General features: G+C 38.8%; 1 protein-coding gene across 3 annotated transcripts in view; it reads right to left on the bottom strand.

Annotated features, from left to right (window-relative positions):
- The window catches only part of DOCK8 (dedicator of cytokinesis 8), a 94,942-nt gene that overhangs the window by 10,920 nt on the left and 63,470 nt on the right, over positions 1-20,552 (bottom strand). For all 3 annotated transcript variants that reach the window (XM_084504714.1, XM_084504716.1, XM_084504715.1), the window contains 12 exons: positions 18,442-18,581; positions 17,420-17,589; positions 15,589-15,734; positions 14,451-14,633; positions 13,558-13,693; positions 12,644-12,731; positions 9,997-10,093; positions 8,612-8,746; positions 6,863-7,015; positions 5,558-5,716; positions 4,651-4,751; positions 4,008-4,200 (listed from right to left, as the gene is read on the bottom strand). In XM_084504714.1, the coding sequence (XP_084360840.1) occupies positions 4,008-4,200; positions 4,651-4,751; positions 5,558-5,716; positions 6,863-7,015; positions 8,612-8,746; positions 9,997-10,093; positions 12,644-12,731; positions 13,558-13,693; positions 14,451-14,633; positions 15,589-15,734; positions 17,420-17,589; positions 18,442-18,581 (1,701 nt within the window). The remainder of the gene's footprint in view (positions 1-4,007; positions 4,201-4,650; positions 4,752-5,557; positions 5,717-6,862; positions 7,016-8,611; positions 8,747-9,996; positions 10,094-12,643; positions 12,732-13,557; positions 13,694-14,450; positions 14,634-15,588; positions 15,735-17,419; positions 17,590-18,441; positions 18,582-20,552) is intronic.

Here is a 20,552-nt window from a genome sequence, read left to right as displayed (position 1 = left end):
TACAGAACTACATATAAATGCACATTAAAATATGTGCAAATACAATATGGAACAAGCATGTGTGACTTTCAAGAGCAGCAGAAATCCTAAGGTTCAATTTGCTAGTGATTAAAAGAAGTTAACTTCGTGTCATGGTGTCTCACTTCAGCAGAACTGACAATGGCAGCCTGTCTGAGTGCAGGATAGATGCCAGCTGGCTAGCTATCTGATTCCTGAAAGACATCTTTATAAAATGGCAGAGACACTGAGGGCTGTTACTATTGATCAGATTTCAGATAAAGAATTGGCATCACGCATCATTAGCAACACAGGACTTTTCCCCATGGGTTTTGTAGCTGTATTTATTTCCTCCATAGGTGAAATTTATTCAAGCCATGCTGCCATTACTGTGTCTAACAGTAATGTAAGCTCCACTGTTAGGGTGAGTGCAAAGTTCAGGACAGCATTTGCAGGAGTTAAGTATATGTCTGAATTTCAGCCAGAGGGAAAACTGCAGCACCTTTTAGTATTCCAATGCCTGCCATTTTTGACCTACCAGTCTCATGGAAGACAGTGACATAAACCACAGTTGGCATACCTGGCACATATCTAGAGCAACTCATACAACATGTTACAGTCCAATTTCTGGCTTTCCTTTTCTGTAACAGTAGCCGTTAGGACTGTTTTCACAGAGTGGCATGCAGCTTTTGAGGGTTTTCTTGTTTTGTTTTCTTTAGCAATGGAAAAAGTGTCCAGAGAAGTGATTTATTTGTAAGAGAAAGCCAAGAAAATCACAGACTTTAATTATTTCTTCATTAGCTCTAAATCTGTAAAAACTTATATCAGACATGTATTTCCATGTTTTACAATCCACATGTTCTAATAGGAGGCCACCTCCATGACATATCTCTGGTGCTAGTATGACGTTTTGCAAAGTGGACATACCTCATTCACCTTTAGCCTTAATCTACCTTCCATATGGAATAATTTTATAAGTCACTATATGATAAAGGCAATACATAAGTTACGTCATATATTATTTGCAATTATTTTGGACCTCACGGACCTATCTTTCTTTAAGGAAAAGAGACACTTTTGTGAACTCAAGAGGGTTGACAGTGATCATTAGCCCTTATTCCCATGTTAGGAAGGAAAGATGCAACTTAGATCGCTAAAACTAAGGAAGGTTAAGGAAGACTGGAACTCAGATCCCCAAAGCAGCATGGCTGAATTAGCCTAACACCAGGCTCAGGCTAATTAGTCCTGTGTCTCAGCAGGTAGACACACACATACTAGGACCTTGTCTGTAGTAATATAAAGTGACTTTATAGTTAGTCCATATGTAGTTCATACTCTCCTTAAGTCCTCCTCATCACTTGTAAGGGTGATTTATTGCAAACACAAATTGCTGATTTCCAGGGATAGTTTTATGATTGTAGAGATGGGAGCATACACAGTTTTGCCTGGCACAGTATAAGGACAAATGTTATTTTACTGACAACCAGTTGTCTGAATGTTAATGGAATCGTTGCAAAAGACCTAGGTCAACTCATTTAATTCTTTGCCACATCACTTTACTCTTTTATATATGTACACATATGTAAAAGATAACACTTCTACTCATTCAGAACAATAGTTTTAATACACATTAAATCTCAATTCCACAACTGAACGCATATCACCAATACTAGTTAATTCCATATTCAAGCTCAGTGGAGAAATGGATGCAGAAAGAATCATTGGGTGAGATCTGGAACTCCAGGTAAAGCTGGGACACTCTGAGTAGTGTTATTCTACTTTAAAGAGGTCATCTGAAGAATGTAATCACAGGCGCTACAAAACACAAACCTGTTTGTAAGGAACGGGAGCTCCTCTCTCGAAAGGCTTTGTAAAAATGCAAAGTGTTATTATAGTTAATTATTGTCATTGAGCAAATTGAGGTTTAAAATTATGCTGTCAGTTAAAGAGTTTTGTAATTGGGTTTCTGGTCATTAAGGCGTTTAATTACCACTCTCCTATGGAGCAACTGTTCCTTTAGCAAATGTAGTTACATAAGCATTTTGATGAGGGAGACAAATTTGCCTAAGATACTCTTAACTCCTAAGTTTTAACTTTTCTAGTGTCTTGTAGAATAGACTTTATTCTCTAAAATAACTGGAACCATACTCATTCGTCTGATCAGTTTGGGAGGAATGAAAGAAGGAATTGCATTAAGGTCAAGTGTGCAAGATTACATGTTCATGTTAGTCTGGGAGCAGCAAGAACTTGGAAGAGAAATGCAGATTTCATCTATATCCAGATGATAATCATATAAAACAAATAGGGAGGAAAGAAGAAAATAGAAATAATTAATGTAAGTTACAAGTTAGGAATGCAAAACTGATAAGGGATGCAAAAGAATAAGGGATGCAAAAGTGTAAATCCATGGCCAGAAGATTATCCAGTAAAAAGTATATACAGATAACTACCAATGTAGTAATTGTAAAGGAATTCTAATAATGCCAGTCCATTGCCTAACTGCTAAGGTGGAATTGTGAATACTATTCCCCAACATACTCAACTCAATGCAAAATGCCATGTGGTTCAATAATATTCACATTTACTATTCTGAAGGGAAAAAACAAATGTGTTGTGATTATATCAAGGGATGATGAATGTACCAACTACTAGTGTTAGCCATTTCAAAATCACCTGGACCATAAAATGTGCCCCTCAACTCTTTAGTGAACTAAGCAAAAGGGTATTGAGGCAGCTAGTACCTAGTTGTTGCATGTTTTGGAAAACTGGAGAAGTTCCAGGGGAGGAAATGTCTTTTGGGGACTACGTTTTTAAAACAGTAAACAAGATAACCATTGGTAGGTTTATCAGGCTACATTCCAGACAAAATAATGGAAATTCTGATACAAAATTTTACTAAGGAAAAAAAATCAGAGATTGCAATTAATCAACACCAGACTATAGAAACTCAGGTTCTACTTTTAAAGTGACTATAATCTGACAAAGGCAAAAATACCCAAACAGCAGATGTCTATACAACATCTGAGATAGTACTGCACAACATTTCTATTAATTGCTTAGAGTGATTCCAAAGCATTGCAGCAAGCGTTACAAACAAAAAATAGTCTTACAGAGATCTTCACATGTCTTAGATAATAATCACAAATGAAGAATCAACACATGGGAATATTTTAAGGGTCCAGTCATTTCTGGTTTTTAATTATGTGTGGAAAAAAAAGTGATAAACTAAGTTTTGATACACTAAGTTTGCACAAAAATTAGTTCAGGTAAGGATAACTAAACTACACAATCTGATAAACTATGTACAAATAAATACTTGCATTTCACAATGTCTAACTCTGACAATAAAGAATGACCTTCTTACCATGAAATGTAGAAAAGAAGTGTGTAAGAAAACAAATAAACAAACACACAAAACCCACAAAACTCGTTGGAAAAGATCAATGTATCAATGAGAAATGAGCTCAACAAGGCCAATACAACCAGTGGGGTCTCTGGAAATATAACTGAGAGATACTTCACAGGATTAGAGAACTTAAGGGACATTTTTTTCTGCTTATAGACTAATACGATTATACCATTCACTACTCAGAAGGATGTTGGTTAGTAACTAGAGGACAGTCAAAGAATCGGAGAACATATCTAAAAGAACACAGTAGCTCCAATTACCTAGCTTATCTGAAAGAAGGCTGAAACATTCATCTGTAGTTATTAAGAAACAACCCTAGGAAAAGATATATGATAATAGAAGGGTTCTATTTGGCAAACATGAGATTACAGCATCCAAAGGATGCAAAGAGAAAATAGAGACAGAGAGATGTTGCAGTACCAGTTTTCATCAGTGAGTGTGATAAATCATAAGCACAACCTATCAAAAGTATTGATGGATTCACTGTAACTTTTCCTATCCATACATGCACTCTTACTCTGCTTTAACACAGGAAGAAATACACACGCCATGATAGATCACCCCAACCTTATACTGTCAGAACTTTGGCTCCTCTCCTTACCTGAAAGCTGACACTGCCCACTGGGAGATAGCTATGATCTTCAAGCATGCTGAGGTACTCGGCCACCAGTGCTGCAGCATGGACAAGACACATGGCTGCTTCTGTGTAGCACTTCCTCTTGGTGTGCTTCTCTGCCATGTTCTGCAGCCAAGTCAGTCTCAAGTCAGGCGATGTCTGGTATCCTTTGGCAATTCTAACAATGTGAGAAAGAAAGGAGACATGACTGATCTCTTCTTCTCTAATAACAGAGAGGACTTCTACAATTCTCTACCCGGGCTAAATGGAAGCTTACACCTCTTTATGCTGTGAATATGATTCACTGAGCACTGGGCAAAAGAAATAACTAGGGAAGAGGAACCAGGACAGAGAGAGATTATGAGGAGAGTAAAATTGCTGAATCCTGGACCCTTTGGTGACCCTGACTCCCATCCTTCCCCAGGCCCATGTCCACCAGCCACCTCCCACGGCTCCACTGCAACACTGTCCATCCTGCCTGGGCCCCTGCGAGAGGCCAGCTGTGCTGAAGTGGCAGTGTACATACAGAACAGCTATTGGTTTTGTCCACAGCTTGTTGCTAACATACACAGCTCTTGTGCTCACCTCAGTACAGAATTTCCTCAGAAACAATTGTAAATGGATTCACCTGTACATGAGATCCATGAGCATCTCTGGATCTTCCTGAAATTCCCTCATTTTCACCGTATCTGACAGGATGCTGTTCAGATTACATAGCAGTTCCTCTACCTGCAGTAATACGAAGATCAACATGAATTTCTCGGGCATTTTTTTCCCTTCTAGAAAAATACCAGCATCTTCACCAAATGATAAGTTATTCCCATTTAGTTCCTCTTAGCCAAGGAAATGACAGGATGCTGAATTGCTACTAGGTGTATTTTTCCAATTCTACTCAATGGAGCAAACACTGCTGACATAGTAAATCTTATACATACATTTTGATGAATCAAAATGAGTTGGACCCCTGTGATCAGTTTATTTCTGAATGGAAAAAATTAAACAAAGTAAAACACTACAAACCGACGTGCTAATTTAGTTCATCTTTACTTGAACTGTGATCTGATAACAAAGCAGGTGTTTTTGTAAGTCTTCAACACAAACTAAGTTATTTTAAGAATTTCAGCAAAGTACCTGGAACTTGTCTGAAGTATTTTTCATTATTGCTACTGCTGCCTTATAAATTCAGAGATAAGTTTCCACAGTGCTACTTGTCTGAAAACATAATTAATCAGATTCCTTCTTGGGAAACTCTTATAGTGTACAATTCCTGCTGGAGTCTAGGAAAAAGCTGTGCACAAAGCTAAGAGATAACTTCTCTAATGTGATTCCAATGGAAATTTCCAAGAGTTTATTCTACAAAATTACATCCTCCACTTTTGTCCTGCTTATTATTGCATAAGAGGTAAGCTAAGGCAATAAATCCTGCATCCTTATTTTCATTACTGCGGAAGACCAAGATTCTTGGATTCTTGCTCCAAGCACATTCCTGTGTGAAAGCTCTGATATAAAGCCACAGATATCACAAAAGATTTGACCTGAAGGGGAAATGGTGTTGCCTGCATATCCACATCTTCTTCTGCATAGGCCAGGATGGTTCGTAAGGAGCGTCGAAGGAATTCCTCATTAAATTCGGGTGATTTGCCAACCAAAGAAGCTAGTGACATGGTCACCTGCATCTTCACTCTTGCAAAATTCTTTCAGAAGAAAAAAACAAAAACAAGAGAATGATGGCTACACCACACCACGCATATCAGTTCACATATCTCTGTCTCCTGCATAAATCAAACACACTTTCCCCTGCCCACACTGAGTGGATAAAATCACTACTTTGCAAGTAAGAACCAGCAAACCCTGACTTTGACGTGTCCATGCTTTGGGGCAAGAATGTGCCTTGGAATACGTATGCTTGCTTCAGACAGAGGAGAGTCAGAAGCCCTTTTCTTTTTGCCTTCTGGACAGGTCAGCAGGTGTATACGTCAGGCCATCCACAGAGAAGGAGAGGCAGCAGGACTGTGTAGGAATTCTGGAAACAAGTCTGGGAAGCAAAAGGCCGCTGAGGGCTTCACATGGTAATATACCATGCCTTGCTGGTTAACTGTCTAAGAGGCACATTCTGCTCCTGCAAAGCCAACACTTTTTACATGTTCAAAGCTTTAAAAGTAAAAGCTAGAGGAAAAATACTGTGTAAAATCAGATGCTATCCAAAATGCTAATGAATGTCCTTACAGGCTAGGACATTAGGAGTCTATATGCATAAAATAAGCATTTTGCTCTGTATGCATGGGTAGAATCAGAGCCTAGTTTACTGTTCCCAATACAAAAGGGCAAGTGGAAAATTCACACTAATAACAAAATACAGTTGTTCTACTGAGGCTGTAACTGCATTAGAGTAGAACTGGTCTAGTTTTAAGCAGTTCTGACACAGGAGTGAAAAAGAATACCAGAAAAACTGAAGAGTGTTGTTTATCCATAGAATCATGGGATTGTAGAATCATCTACATTGGAAAAGACCTTCAAGATCAAGTCCAAACAACAACCTGACCTACCCAGCCCAATCGCTAGACCATGTCTTGCCCTTGCTAACAGAAGCCTGTTTGAAAATGCATTTACAGATACTGCATACAAAAAAATAAAATCACATTTTCCTAAACAAGACACAGAACAATAATTAAAACTATTTTTCCCCTACACTTGTAGGCACCTCTATGACTTCAAATATGTGAAACAGCACAACATATTAATCTGCAGATGCTTCCCATGTGTTATCACAACTTAAGTTTTACTTTCACTTGGTCAGGAAATTGGTGTCACAAAACATACTGCTGTTCTCAGAATCTTACACTGGTAGAGCTGAAGCTGTATCTCATGAGGAGATAAAGAGTAGCACACGCTTGAGTCCGTGTAACATCTATGCTGCTGCTGCAGTGGTGGAGAACTCTTTGACACAGGTCAGCACACTGTTCCACCTCCTCTTCAAACAGGAAATCTCCAAACTAAGGGAGACAGAGAATACATCATTCATTACTCACATTTCTGGCCATTAAAATGTGAATTTGTGCTTAGCACACAAAAATCATAGGATTCAGACAAAGATTAAAATTTGTAAAAAAGATATTTTATGTCCTTTGAAACAGACATCTGATTTCTGTGCCTCTGTAGGTTCCATTTCCAAGCCTTTTTACAGAAAAGAAAGATTTGAAAATAGACTTAATGTTTAAATAAAGAGCAACAGATGGAGAAAGAATAATTTTTTTATGGAGTCCCATGGATCCAGAAGATTGTGAAAGATCAAATATTGCAAAATTCATAAAAAGCATGGAGAGTTGTTATTTTCAGAATATATAATGGTTGATGAAACATGCAAATATTTCCTTAAACATAAGGAGCAATTACTAGCTTTTTGCATCAACACCCTACCCTTCCTCAGCCCTCCAGCATGTTCTTCCTCCTACGGTATGCCACAAAACTTCAACTGCCCAGCTTTCACCCAGACCCTCCTTTAAAGCATCTCCTCAATGCACCTCATACACAACAAACACAGGAGACAAGATGTTTGTCCTAAGGAAATGTCAGTGTACACAGCACAGATGCACCAGTACCATATGTACATAAACTGGATTGATAAAGTTGTGTGAACATATTGTGAGGATGTTATTTCTCATTTGCAGGACTACATGTATTTCCCAGTCCTCAAACTTTCTTCACTTGATTATCTCAGTGGTTTGTGCCTAATTTATATTACAAGCCTGATGGCACAGGGTTCTATCGTTTTCATTTGTTTATAAAATAACATTTATATACCTAAGGTGTAACAGAAATAATTGGAACGATTGCTTCATAAAATAAAGAACTGAGTCAGCTTAACTGGAAGATCTATTTCAATGAAATAACGATTGCTTCACAAAATTCATTATTTTAATTGGAAGTTAGCTTTCAAAGATAAAGTACAATGAAAACATAATTATGAGTTTCATAACTGCTCATATACATACCCCATAATTAGGCTTTGTCATCCAATCTGCATCTAACAGCAGACAGGCATTAATTGGACAGGAGTATCCTGTTCATTATTTGCCTTTTTGGAACGTTTAGGTGAAAAAAGCATTTCACAGATTTTTCCTTTTTGGAAATGTTTTTCTTTGTAGGTGAATAGATCTTTACCAGATTTTAGATTGGAAAATGGTTCTGATGATATAATAACTCATTTTACTTTATGGAATCTGTGCAGTCCTAGAGTTAAGATTCCTAATTAAAATAAAAAATATTTAAAATCATTATATGGATTTTTTGTAACCTTTTTTTATTAGTGAATTTTCTGTATTTAAGAGTAAACTGCTAGAACCACCAAGTTATTATTGATTCAGTTAGTCCACTTTTTATGGGCAATGAAATAATCTTGCAACAACTGGAGAAGTCCCTCCATGTCCCTACAGACAGGTATTGGTATTTACATATGCAAAACATATGCATATGAATATATGTGAATGCCACAGGAAAAATGGTGAGTGGATGCACACAGCTCTGCTCTAGAAATACTGCTATAATAACTTGACTGGAAGCATGTAAACAGAAGTATTTCAAGAGCATACCTTAGCAATGAGTGCTCTGAGTGTAGCAAAGCAGTGAGTCAAATAAGTGGTGCTCTGATCGCAGCCAAGAGAATTTACCAGGACCTTCAAAACTCCTCCCAAGAGATTGTCTCTGCATTCTGCCGCAAAGCTTGCCTACACATGGAGGAGAAAAACAACAATAACTGCATTAGGTAATTCAGCAGTGAACTGGCATGTAGGAATTGGTTGTTCTGCTATCCTGTCCACAAGACACATCCAGCAGCTTGGAGATCACAGGTTCTTTTGATTTTTTTTTTTAATTTGTTAATATCTGCTGAAAAGGAAACTCAAAACAGTTTTGTAGTGATCAGAAAGATGAGTGAAAATGTTTCCAACATTTCTCAACATCCACAGACCCCCAATGCACTTTTAAGCTCAGCCAGCTTCTGCAGTGACTCTTGCAGCACTGTCCACTTTCTGTCCAGTCTTTCATGCACCTTGGATTAGGAAATGATTCCTTGTTGGCCATGCACCAGCCTTTTTCCTCATGCATTTCCTGGGCCTACAAGCTACACAGGCATACTGGTATGCCCTGATCAAACCAGCACCCTGGATATTGGGAACACAAGGCTCTATGAGGAGTGTCATGCAAAAATCATGCCTGGTACCGCAACTATATCTGCTAAATGCTTTTCAACTAGCAAGTTTTGAAGAACAAAGTTTTCTCTTTGCTATGTATTAATATGTATGTTGCTCCAACAACAGTACTCCAATACCCATGAATTTGGAGCATCTTTCCTATACCTTCCCGGCACAGTTAACTATCACAGTTCCACTGTGAAATTTTTCTTCATCTGACTCCTGCAAGTTAAGTTCTTTACATTGCTGTAGGGGGGGAACATCAGCACATCCTTTTCAGAAGCAAGATCTTTTCCTGCATCAGGCACTCTGTGGGAGTCAAGGCTAAATCCTTTTCTCTCACAGGATCACATGAGAGGCAAAGTATGACCTAAGGCTGGCCACCAGCCCAGTTACAAATTACTAATAACTTTAGATACATTCCTAACATAAATGAAAAATTTTCTTTTCTCATCCTCTCCAAACTCCCATGTCATGGTAAAACAGCTGAAATAGCTGTTGGTCACATCAGCTGAAGACAAGGGGGTAGTTTTCCATTTCATTCACACTAGTGTAATGCTGTATAGTAGAAAGTGCTTGTGACAACAGTGTAAAGCAGTAGTTTTGTCTTTGAATTCATTCATCCTTGTCTTCACCCTCTCCACTCCACTCCTCCACCCCAATTACACAAGCTTACAGGAGGTCTTTAATGAAAACAATTTGCAATGCCTAAGAATATAAAGCTTGCTTCCACTGACTTCTGAGGGAGCAGGGATTGGTACAAAGCCAGCTCTGCAGTTTCCCACCTGGATGATGTTCTCTTGCATGTCAAGAATGATCAGGTTAGCTTCAGTTGCCAGGTTTCCGCTAATCAGAGCTTCTTGATCTAGCTCTGCTTTTGTCCTACAAAAAGGAGTTCGAATTAAAGCACACAGCAAGTATCACAGGAATTAGATTAACTTCTATCGAAAAAAAAGCAAAATATGAATGATGGTATTCTGAATGATCCTGTAAGAGCAAACAATGAAAACAGTGTTCAGCAGTGTTTCTTAAGAACCAGTGTCAAATGAGGAGAGCTGATACTGTAGATTACAAGTTCTAAAGGGAACACCTGAAAAATAGTCCACTGGATAGGTCAAATAGATGCTGATGCTTCCTTATTGGCTACTCTACCCTCAATATCACACTCCATTGCTCAATAACCTAGGCAGATATTTTTGAATGCATCAGCAGGACATGAAAACCCAAAATGGAGAGAAAAAAAAAAAAAAAAAAAAAAAAGGAAAGAAAGCTGCATTTGGCAGAGGGGAAACAGCTTCAGTGCCATAGCAGCTTCAGTGCCACAGCAGCAGTACTTAATATAAGAACTCAAGAAAGCTGATTTTTGGAATTGTTGACAATACAAGACAGCAGGTCCCATGGCTGCAGGGTCAGTGCAGCAGCGCCACAGACCACCTAAGAGAGGTCTGAAGCACTTCCCTAAGACAGAAAGTATGGCAATGTGACAACGTTTTAGTTGAGACCTAAGGATGAGATCTGTCACACAGCTCCCCTGCAGCTGAGCACTCTGAGCTTGGGGCTCAACTCCTAACAACTGTACTTTCAGACATGCCATAAACACAAAGAGGAGATTTTATTCTACCTCCTAAACCACTCAGAAATGGGCTATTGCATGGCCTGAAGCTACTCTTTAAAGCTTGAGATTAGAGCTGCTCTGACTTGGGCCAAGTGCACCCAAAGGTGTGTTTCTTGGATAGATGAACAGTCTTAAAACCGCACTTCTGAGTGAGTTCATAATCTGTGGCTTTTCTGCTATGTTTGCTTCTCCTTTCTGCCCAGTGGAGTCGCACCCAAAAAGAAAACCAGAAAAGTAAAGAGCCATTCTTTGGGGCACAACCAGGTAAATCTGGAGAGGGCCAGGACAGGAAGTCACGACAATAGTACAGTTATTAATTACAGTGACTCAAAGCAATGAAGAACAGAAGGGCCTGACAAGAAGCTGGCCGTGGATTGCTAAATATGAGTAACAACTTAACAAATCAAGCAAAAAACATAGCCCTTTGAACCACTTCCAGCAAGCACACAGTCTTACACAGTAACCACGCTGAATGGATCTTCTTTGACACCACACTTAGCTTATATCTGCAGCTGCTGCCATCCCAGCCCACGCTGGGCTCAAGGAGAAACAGGCTGAGTGGCCAAGTGCAAACTCACTATTCCACATATGCCCTGCAAACACCTTACCAGCAGGAGGTACTCTATGGAGATGCACAAAGGACGAGAGCAAAGATCTCACATACCATAGTCACAAGCGCAATGAAGCAGAAGTGCCTTGACAACATGCAGAGCTTTACTTATTTACCAGAATTTGTAATTTAAGTGGTTTAACTGAACCAATACAAATAGATATTGTAGAGCTGCTGCTTGAGGACTGGCTTGCTCTGGCTTCAGTGAAACTGGGAGAAAGCAAGCTGCTTTCAAGGCAAAGTAAGAATATCCTCACAAGATCTGCACCTCTTCCAGTCTTGGACAGACAGCAGAAGGATTACTCTTTTAAGGTTCAAATAAATTCCTAATGAACAATTTTTGTGTTAAAAATGTGTGTGATAATCACAGATGAATGCTACGTGGCAGCAACACAGTTGCTGAGCAGAGCACAACCCAGTATTCTCAGTCCAAGCTCACACACGTTGAAGGGTATCATGGGAGCTCAGAGCAGCTGGACTGGTGAGAGGCAATTGTGTGTCAGATAGTCAAAATTTGAGCAAGTATCTATGAAAAACGATCTATGCACAGCCTCTTTAGGGAAAAGCAATGAGCTCCATGATTATAGAAACTTAGCACATACCCTGTGAAAATACTGTTGGTAGAAAATCTTTCTTGAAAATATGGTTTTCAATAAGCCTAGACACTCACTTGTTTACTACAAGTGCTGAAAAGGTGAAATGTATTGGTACATCATAACTTACAAACTGCAACAAGAAAAATGTTCACTGCGGAATCACCTTCCCCTACTCCTGCCAATAACTCTCCCATTAACACAGCACATCAAACCTAGCTCAACTTATTTAAATGTGGCAAAACTTATATCACAGTGTTAAACACAGTGAGGTGCTATAGCAGCACCAAAGTAAGCATCATAGCAAGCCTCTGTGGAGTATTTGATATAACATGTACCAATGACTAGTGTTTCTCACTCTGGTATCAAAAGGAAAAAATGCATAGTGATTTAAACATCTCATTCAAGCATTTGTGATCTTTTTGTTGTGCCACAGCAACAGCTGGATACCTTTACTACATAAACATTTTCTATTTCTTTCCCTTTGACAGAGGAGTGAAAGGATTGAGACTGCTGATTTTGCAATACAACAACCCTGTGAGAAAGAACAAAACATAATAATAATAAAAAGCTTGGTTCTGATAAAAACAATATATTTTTACTAAACGACTTACTTATCTTGTCTCTCATTTGCCTGCCGCCAGTGAGTCTGCTCCTTTCTCCACCTCAGGTTTTCATTTAGCCCTGCTGACCTGTCATTCCCTAAAAGTGCAATATATATCAGTGAGATTAAAGGAAAGAGGGACACCTGAAATCTAGCAGCTCATTGAAAGAAAGAGCTACATGTCTGAAACAGTCTGTTAGACTCATTTGATTTTATGGCCTCAGGGCTCTAGCAAAAGGACAGGATCATTTTTTCACCTAGGATTTTTAGAACATCAGCTTGTGTACAGCTGTCTTCAAAGACCAAAAAAAAAGAATTATTCAATTTATTAAATTAAACTTTTTTTTTTTTTTTGCTACAAACAACTTGTTCTCACTTATAATCCTGACACTATTTCATAGTTCTTGATTAACAACAATTTGTCAGAAAAACTTCACATTTTTTGTTTGCCTTCATATTTTTCACCTGAGAAGAGGCCAGTCCTAGCTACCTGTTGCATAGTTAAAAACTAGTAATATTTTTATCCACAGCAAAATAAAATGCTGGGAAAGAGAAAGGACTGTGGGAGGAAAAGATAAGGATGAGAACAGGCAGTGTGCATAAAACACAGGTTTCATGAAACTTCAGGTTGGAAATGAGGAGATATTTCTCCTCAGAAACAGCAGTCAGGCATTGGAACGGGTTGCCCAGGGAGGTGGTGGAGTCACCATCCCTGGAGATGTTTAAGGAAAGGCTGGATGTGGTGCTTAGGGACGTGGTTTAGTGGGTGATAGTGGTGGTAGGGTGATGGTTGGACCACATGATCTTGGAGGTCTTTTCCAACCTTAATGATTGTATGATTCTATGAAATTCAACAAACATATTTACATCTACAACCTCTTGAGATCCTGTCAAAAGGCATTGGGGAAAGGGAGCATGAAGTACCAGCTGGTATTCTGCAGCGCTTCATCATTTCTCCTCTGGCTCCTTCACCTCTCAATAAAGCCTCTTCTAATCGGGCCTTCACGTCTCGGGACTTCTGGAGTGCTTGGGTGCTAACTTTATCTGAGCTTTGTTTGCCCTGAAAGTAAAGTCAAAGCAATCACCATCAGTGCTACCATCTTTCAGCATGAGTCCAGGTTACACCACCAGAACCAGAGACAACAGGAAAGATTTGGACAGCAGGCGAATGTCATAGACTACTATACAAAGCTTGGCAAATATACTTAAAGGTTGCAGATGAGGAAGGATGTAGTATATATACTGTTAATAAACACAAACATGTAGCTCAGTGTTACAGAGAGAGGAATCAAAGCACAGAGAGAAAGCTTTTTGACCTATTTCAGACAGGCTCTTTCAGAGAGGAGAGTACTGATGTCCAGACCCAACCCTTCGCTGAAGGGTCATCTGCCAAGATCTTGCTTTAAATGGGTAGTGCATAAAGAGAACAGCTCCAGTAGTGACAGCTTCAATTGCTTACATTCCTTCATGGTTAAAAAATACTAGTAACTAGCCAATACTGTAATTTACTAGTAACTAGTAAATACTGTGTGTGTATTACCCACCTAAAATAGCCTTCAAATTGCCAGGATAAGGGTAATAATACAAAAAATAATAAACCAACTTTATAAGATGCCCTCAAAGGTTTTGATGGCATTATGTTTGAATGTTGGTGTCAGTTATTTTGTCTGAATTAATTTATCCATTTGTAGTGTAGATTAGACAAGAACTAATTTAACACTTGCCAATAACAATTTCCCCTGGACAGCCAGAAGGAAAAACAAACAAACAAACAAACAAACAAACGTGACAATAAAATCAGGCTATGTTTCACTTACCTTATACTCAAAGCATGAAACACAAATGAAAAGGAGGTCTAAAATCCTGTTCAGTTGCATGGATGGAAGGTCTGCAATCCATTTCTGTATTAGATTCTGATCAGCGTTTTTCATGATCCAGAGGAAACAAATCAAAAGATTGCGAGTGGTGTCAGGACCTAATGTGGCACTCTGTCTGTAGGGCTGGAAGCAGATAAGGTAAATGTCAGTTGAAAGAAGAAAAAGAAGAGGGAAGATATTCAAGTGAAGTAATGTTACTTAAATTTCAGTGGAGTAAAATCTCAAGGTTGGTCTTCAGTAAGTTTAACCTCTTTCAGGTTATACTAACTGCATGTTTGAAATCTATGCATGCGTATTAGTGACAGCAGGTCTAGTTGTATGTACATGAAAGACAGAAGCACAGAACCACTGTTGTTAGATGACTGTATTTTAATTTCTTTAGACTAATGTAAGCATATATTCCGTAACTGTTTAGTCCCCTCTTCTTAGTTGCATCAGCCAAATTGCACAGAAGACAAAAGCAATCACAAAGAAAAAGATTTATAGAGAAAAACTGCATGGAGCTGTGACAGAGGAGGTTCAGGCTGGATGTTAGGAAAAGGTTCTTCTCCAAGAGTGTGGTCAGACACTGAGACAGGCTCCCCAGGACACTGAGGCTGCTGGAGTTCCAGAAGTGTTTGGACAACCCCCTAAGACATATGGTCTGATTTTTGGGTGGTCCTGTGTGGAGCCAGGAGTTGGACTTGATGATCCTTGTAGGTCTCTTCCAACTCAGATATTACATAGTTCTATGAAAAGATGGATCCAGAGCCCTAAATCCATGGATTTAGATGAGACTGGGACCGGGAGGTGGAAGGGTGGGAGATGGGAAGTTATAGTAGCATTTGCTGATGTCAAAATGTGACTAGGTTGGGTGTGAAGATAACAATAGGCACACAGAAGAAAAAAATGGAACCACTTATGGTGAAGAGGCGATTAGAAGATTGGAACAGAAGAGTAGGGGACAACAGGAGGAATACAAAGCATTCATGGAGGAAAGAAGAAAACAATTTATTATGACTGTAGTTATTAGTCATAAAAAAGAATACAAAGATGAAAACATATGCAAAAAAGGAGACTGGCAGAGCCCTGGACGTACCAAGGATGCCAGCGATATTCCAGAGCTCCTGAGGCTGAACTGATTCCCCGCAATGGCAAGCGCCACATTTTGATTGATTGCACCTGCAGAATCTTGTTCTTCTTCTGGGTTTCCTGTGCGTCCCTTTCCACTGCGTGCATCTGAAACTAGATTTGAAACATTCAATTGGGACTTCATCATCAATCCAGTTGTTGCTGCTCACATTTCAGTCTGCCATTAGGCGGTTACCTAACAATATGTTTGGCACCTCCTTCCCTGAGACTGTTGGTCTGGCTGATGCACTAAGTAGCAAGAGGCATAGCATTAGCAAAATTGTTTGGGGTCACTCACAAAAACTGTCAAATTGTTCAAATAAACACAGGGAAAGGAGATATTCCCCAAAATCTCCACGTGTTCGTGGAAGCTGAATTAAAAGCAAAGGCAGTAGCAAACATGAGGTTGGCTCTGAAGTTCAAAACTAAGCCAAAGATGTTCAATTTCTGTCTATTCCAGGTGAAAGGATCAATGCAAATGCCATGCCTGTACTTGGGGATATTCAGCAAAGTAACTAAGTCTGCTAACACCTAACACAGGCAATTTTTCCTGCGGGTTAAAAGACAAGTTTAATTTCAGTTATTTGGCTGCTTCTATTCCCTTCAAGTTATTGAAATCAATTTTCAGCAAATGATGTTAGTTATAACCAAGCTTCATAAAAATCTCATTTGATTCTGAGTGTCCAGTTCTGTTTTGCAAGAACTGGTTTTCAGAGAAACCAGCCAGTCTCTGTGTTCAGAACAAGATCAACAACCTCTGATACTGCAGGTATTCAAAATGAAAGGCACTCTAAAAACTAGCCATATCAGTACAGCTGGGCTTCTTCACTCTGACTCCTTTTCATCTGTGGCATAAGGACAATACTTATATTAGAAGAATGCAGTGAGACCTGATTAAACTATGTGTAAAAAATGCTTTTATGTTATTAGACTGAAAGTGCTCAATAATACATTCATAGTATTAATTGTTTTGTCCAGACATCAAAATGCAAAATATTTTCAGAACCAGTGACAAAAGTATGTTCTTCAAAGATTACACCTTTTTTATTCTCTGTAGTCTTCTTTATTTTATTTTTATGAAAGTGAGAGGTAGTTTTCCAAGTTGCAAAGATCTACTCTCAAATAAACAGTCAAATTGTCATTCTGAGCAGCTTCATATGAGCATACTTGTAGAAAAACAGAAGGAAGTACTTAGATAAAAATTTATTAAAAGGCTTAATAATATAGGGCAAAGTTTAAAGTTATAACAGGTAATAAGAACATATTTCCTGACTGATAGTTAAATTTACTGGAGATTAATTTCGATATCATGTTAATAACCCTAAAGAGCAATAGAAAAATGTGGAAGGTATACAATCCAATTTATTTAATTGTGACGTAATGCAATGTCCCTATCATTCTTGTTTTCTTTCCCACTGTCTGTTAAACCTATCTGTATCTCAATATTTCTTGCAAAATCTTTTTGCAAGATTCTACAGATATATATCTCTGGCCTATTGTTTGTTCATGGAGTGAGGACATTTAAATTTTTCCTGTCTTTAAAAACCCTGTTTACTTGGAAGTAAAGAAATATTCAACCTTGCTGAACTATGGGGAATTTCAGCGCTTAGGGTATACTTTTAAATGTTTAAGTCAGATTGTTTAGACAAGCTACTAGAGTCTACCTGATCTGCTGGGAGGTGTACCTGCATGTATGTAGGTATGTATGGAAGGGGGGGTAGAATTAGAAGGTCCCTTCCAACCCAAACCATTGTGATTCTGTGAAGAGCCTGAAAAAGACAAACGAGTAAGGGTCTTACTTGTAAAATCATGGAGCTGTGGCAGTGAATCCAAAATAATACCAACCAAAGGGAGGTATAAAGCTGCAATTTTAATCTTCACCTCTTTTTTGGAGCAACGTGGGTCTAGGTCATGGGAACTCAGCAGGCTAAGGATAGCACTGACAGCTTTTTTTTGTACCTTGCTAATCCTGTTAACACAAAAAATAGCCGTGAGCTCCATTAATGAATTATGCAGAAATTATTTTTAGATCAAAGATTTAAGAAACAAGGAGAAGGTAGAAGGAACAAATTAATACCTCAATATTTACTATAGAATAACATCCACTCTGAGCAGAGAGACATGTTCCCTGCAAAAGATAGCTGTCTTACGAGGCCAAGTCAGTTCAGAGCACCCAAGTATTTCAAAGCATTTCATAAAAATTCAAAATGGCAAAGAGAGATGCTTAAAGATAAGCACCAGATCCTGAAGAAAGTTAATCTAAACTCTTAAGCTTAGACAAATGCAGTTCTGTTTTAGAGAGGAAAGCAACTGAAATCTTAAGCTGTGATCTGTCTGCTTATTTAGCCAACAATGCTGCAGCAAATAGTACTTTCGCACTCACTGCAATCAACATACCACAGATAAAGCAGTGACTGTTTTATTGCTGTGTTACAAAGTGACTCATTTAAAGATGGTGAAGACCATTCTTTTGTTTCCCTTTCTCCACCATCATTTTTCTTCATAATGACTGATTTGTTAATATTTGTGAGAACGTCTGTAGTGGGTATCTAAACATCCACTACATTTTTATATGAACCTTTAGGAAGGTTCATGCAGTAGTGCTTCTTTATGGAGGGAGCACCAAATAAGCTTTGCAGGACTCACCCACTCTGTGCCAAAGACAGAAAATATTCTTTCTCATAACTCCAGCCAACATTGCCATGATATATTCAATGCATCCAGGGGATAAACAGGACTAACCTGTAGTTAAACTATGTCCTAGCCAGTAGTAATAGTGTAACAGCGTTCCATTCTAAAAGTTTCAGATTAGGATACTTACCCCTCACTGTCTGCATCCAGTGCTGCTGACAATTCTGTGAAGAGTAAGCCAGTCAAAAAGTGCTGCTGACGGTATTCTGATGAGAGGTCAAACATACCAGCAATTTTCTGGTCCTGGAAACTAGAGCAGGAGCTAGAGTTCTGCAGAAGTATATTAGAAGTAGTTAAAGGATGATCACTGAAATGAAACTTTCTTAAAAATGTTGTAGGACAGTCCATGTAGACAACAAAATATCCTACCAGAGAAGTACAGACATTAAAAGAAGTTCGGTCATTTTGGAGGAAAATACCTGGGAGTGAAATAAAAAAGCATCCATCTGCACAAATCAGAAACTCATTTGACATTTTTTGAGACATAAAATTCCTACACTGTGTTTATCAGTTTGGGTAGGAGACAAAGTCAGAATTTTCTCCATGTTCAGGATTCTTCATGGCTCTTACTGTTGCAGAGCAGATGAAGGGGACTTTGGAAATCAGAAGCTCTGCACTCTTCAGCATCCACAATGTCTACCATGGAAGTAAGGTCAGGAAGGTTATGTGAACAGTGTTTCCTTTCACCCTGGAAATCCTTGACTGAGCTAGCTGGCAGCAGGCATAATTTAGAGCAGCCTTCAAACTGCTGTAACTTATGACTATGACTGATATATGGCCAGTCCAGGAATGGAAAGTTGCTGCTATATATGTGTTGTGAACTTTTTAGCTTCTCCAATCATAGGTGCCATAGGTCACCTAAAATGCTTTTATCCCCTGATCAGGTGAGCATAACTCTTAGACTCAACTCCACAGTGCAGCTACTGGGGTTTATGAGTCCAAAATTTGCTTTTAATTTATATTGTTCAATATTCTCCCCAGTATTTCTGTCAGTCACCTGGGAATAGTCCCAGAAAACAAACACATGGAGAAGCAGTATACCACATCATGGAAGATGTCTTCCAGCATACTGGATCAAATGAAACCCACATCTCTGAGAAGCCCTGTATTTTGGATCCACATAGCTCGACCTACTCCCATTTAAACCTCAAGCAGACAAGCACTGGATGTGATTTATTTGTGTGGTATAAAACTAAGGTGAAGAACGTCCACTTAAAGTGAATTTGGCTACTCTCCAGGAATTCCAAAAGATTTATTCACAAAGCCCCATTTCTTACTGAAAATCTAACTGTAGTTACGTAGCATTCCTGCAGACAGGTCAGAATTATTGCAAGGATGGTCAGCTATTGTATTAAATCATGCAAGGTTCTCGGAAGCTTTATTTATTTGTGTAGGTTGCACTTCACAAGTTACTCCTAAAGGAGAAAAAGAGTTGATGCTGCTTGAAGGAAAGAATGATCAAATTGGTGCCTACCCAGCTTTGATTTGCTAGAACTAGTTGCAAGAGCTATGCTGATTTCCCCTACCTCCACAAGCAGTGGACCCCTATCCTAACCCTTTGACATTCAGGATTAGCATTAAACAAAACTCTGGGACTTTCATGCTTTGATTTCAAGACCAGGAGAAACTCCAAGAAAATGTTATTTACTATTATTGACCTGTCAGAACCCTTAAGGTATGAGATGTAGCATATTTGTAGCAATGACACTTGAAGAGGAAACCACAAATTTAAATTGCTCCATTACTCAGAGAAATCACTGGCAAAGTCATAGCATATTCTGTACTATGGGGTAGGGAGGAGTCCAAGAAAAGACCACTGCTATTTAACATGGAAAGAATGATAATCCTTCTCTGAACAACACTACAGCTCAACAGAAACATTTTCAATGATATTGAAAATTACAGTGGTTTAGTCACTAACTCACATAGTGCTAGCACCTTCATCCACCTGGAGAACAGGAACTTCAGCTAGAAGGCAAATGCACTGAAAGTTTGCTGTGCACTGCCACATGCACAATTTTCCATAATGTCTCCAGACACTGATATTGAAATATATATTTGTGGTTGTGTGTGTGTGGAATATAGGTGTGCCTAGAAATAAGCTCTGTAGCTTCAGAGTCATGTTCTTTTTAGACCTTGTATGTCTACCTTAACAGTCATTCCCTACTTACATGTTTCTAGAATTATGCTGAAGAATTACCACAAATATATCTGTCCCATACTAAGTTTTAACTTGCGTAG

The sequence above is a fragment of the Aythya ferina genome (genome assembly GCF_964211825.1).
Source record: "Aythya ferina genome assembly, chromosome: Z".
NCBI lineage: Eukaryota > Metazoa > Chordata > Aves > Anseriformes > Anatidae > Aythya > Aythya ferina.
The sequence above is the reverse complement of the archived record's forward strand: the minus strand, read 5'-3'. Positions and strand labels throughout refer to the sequence as shown.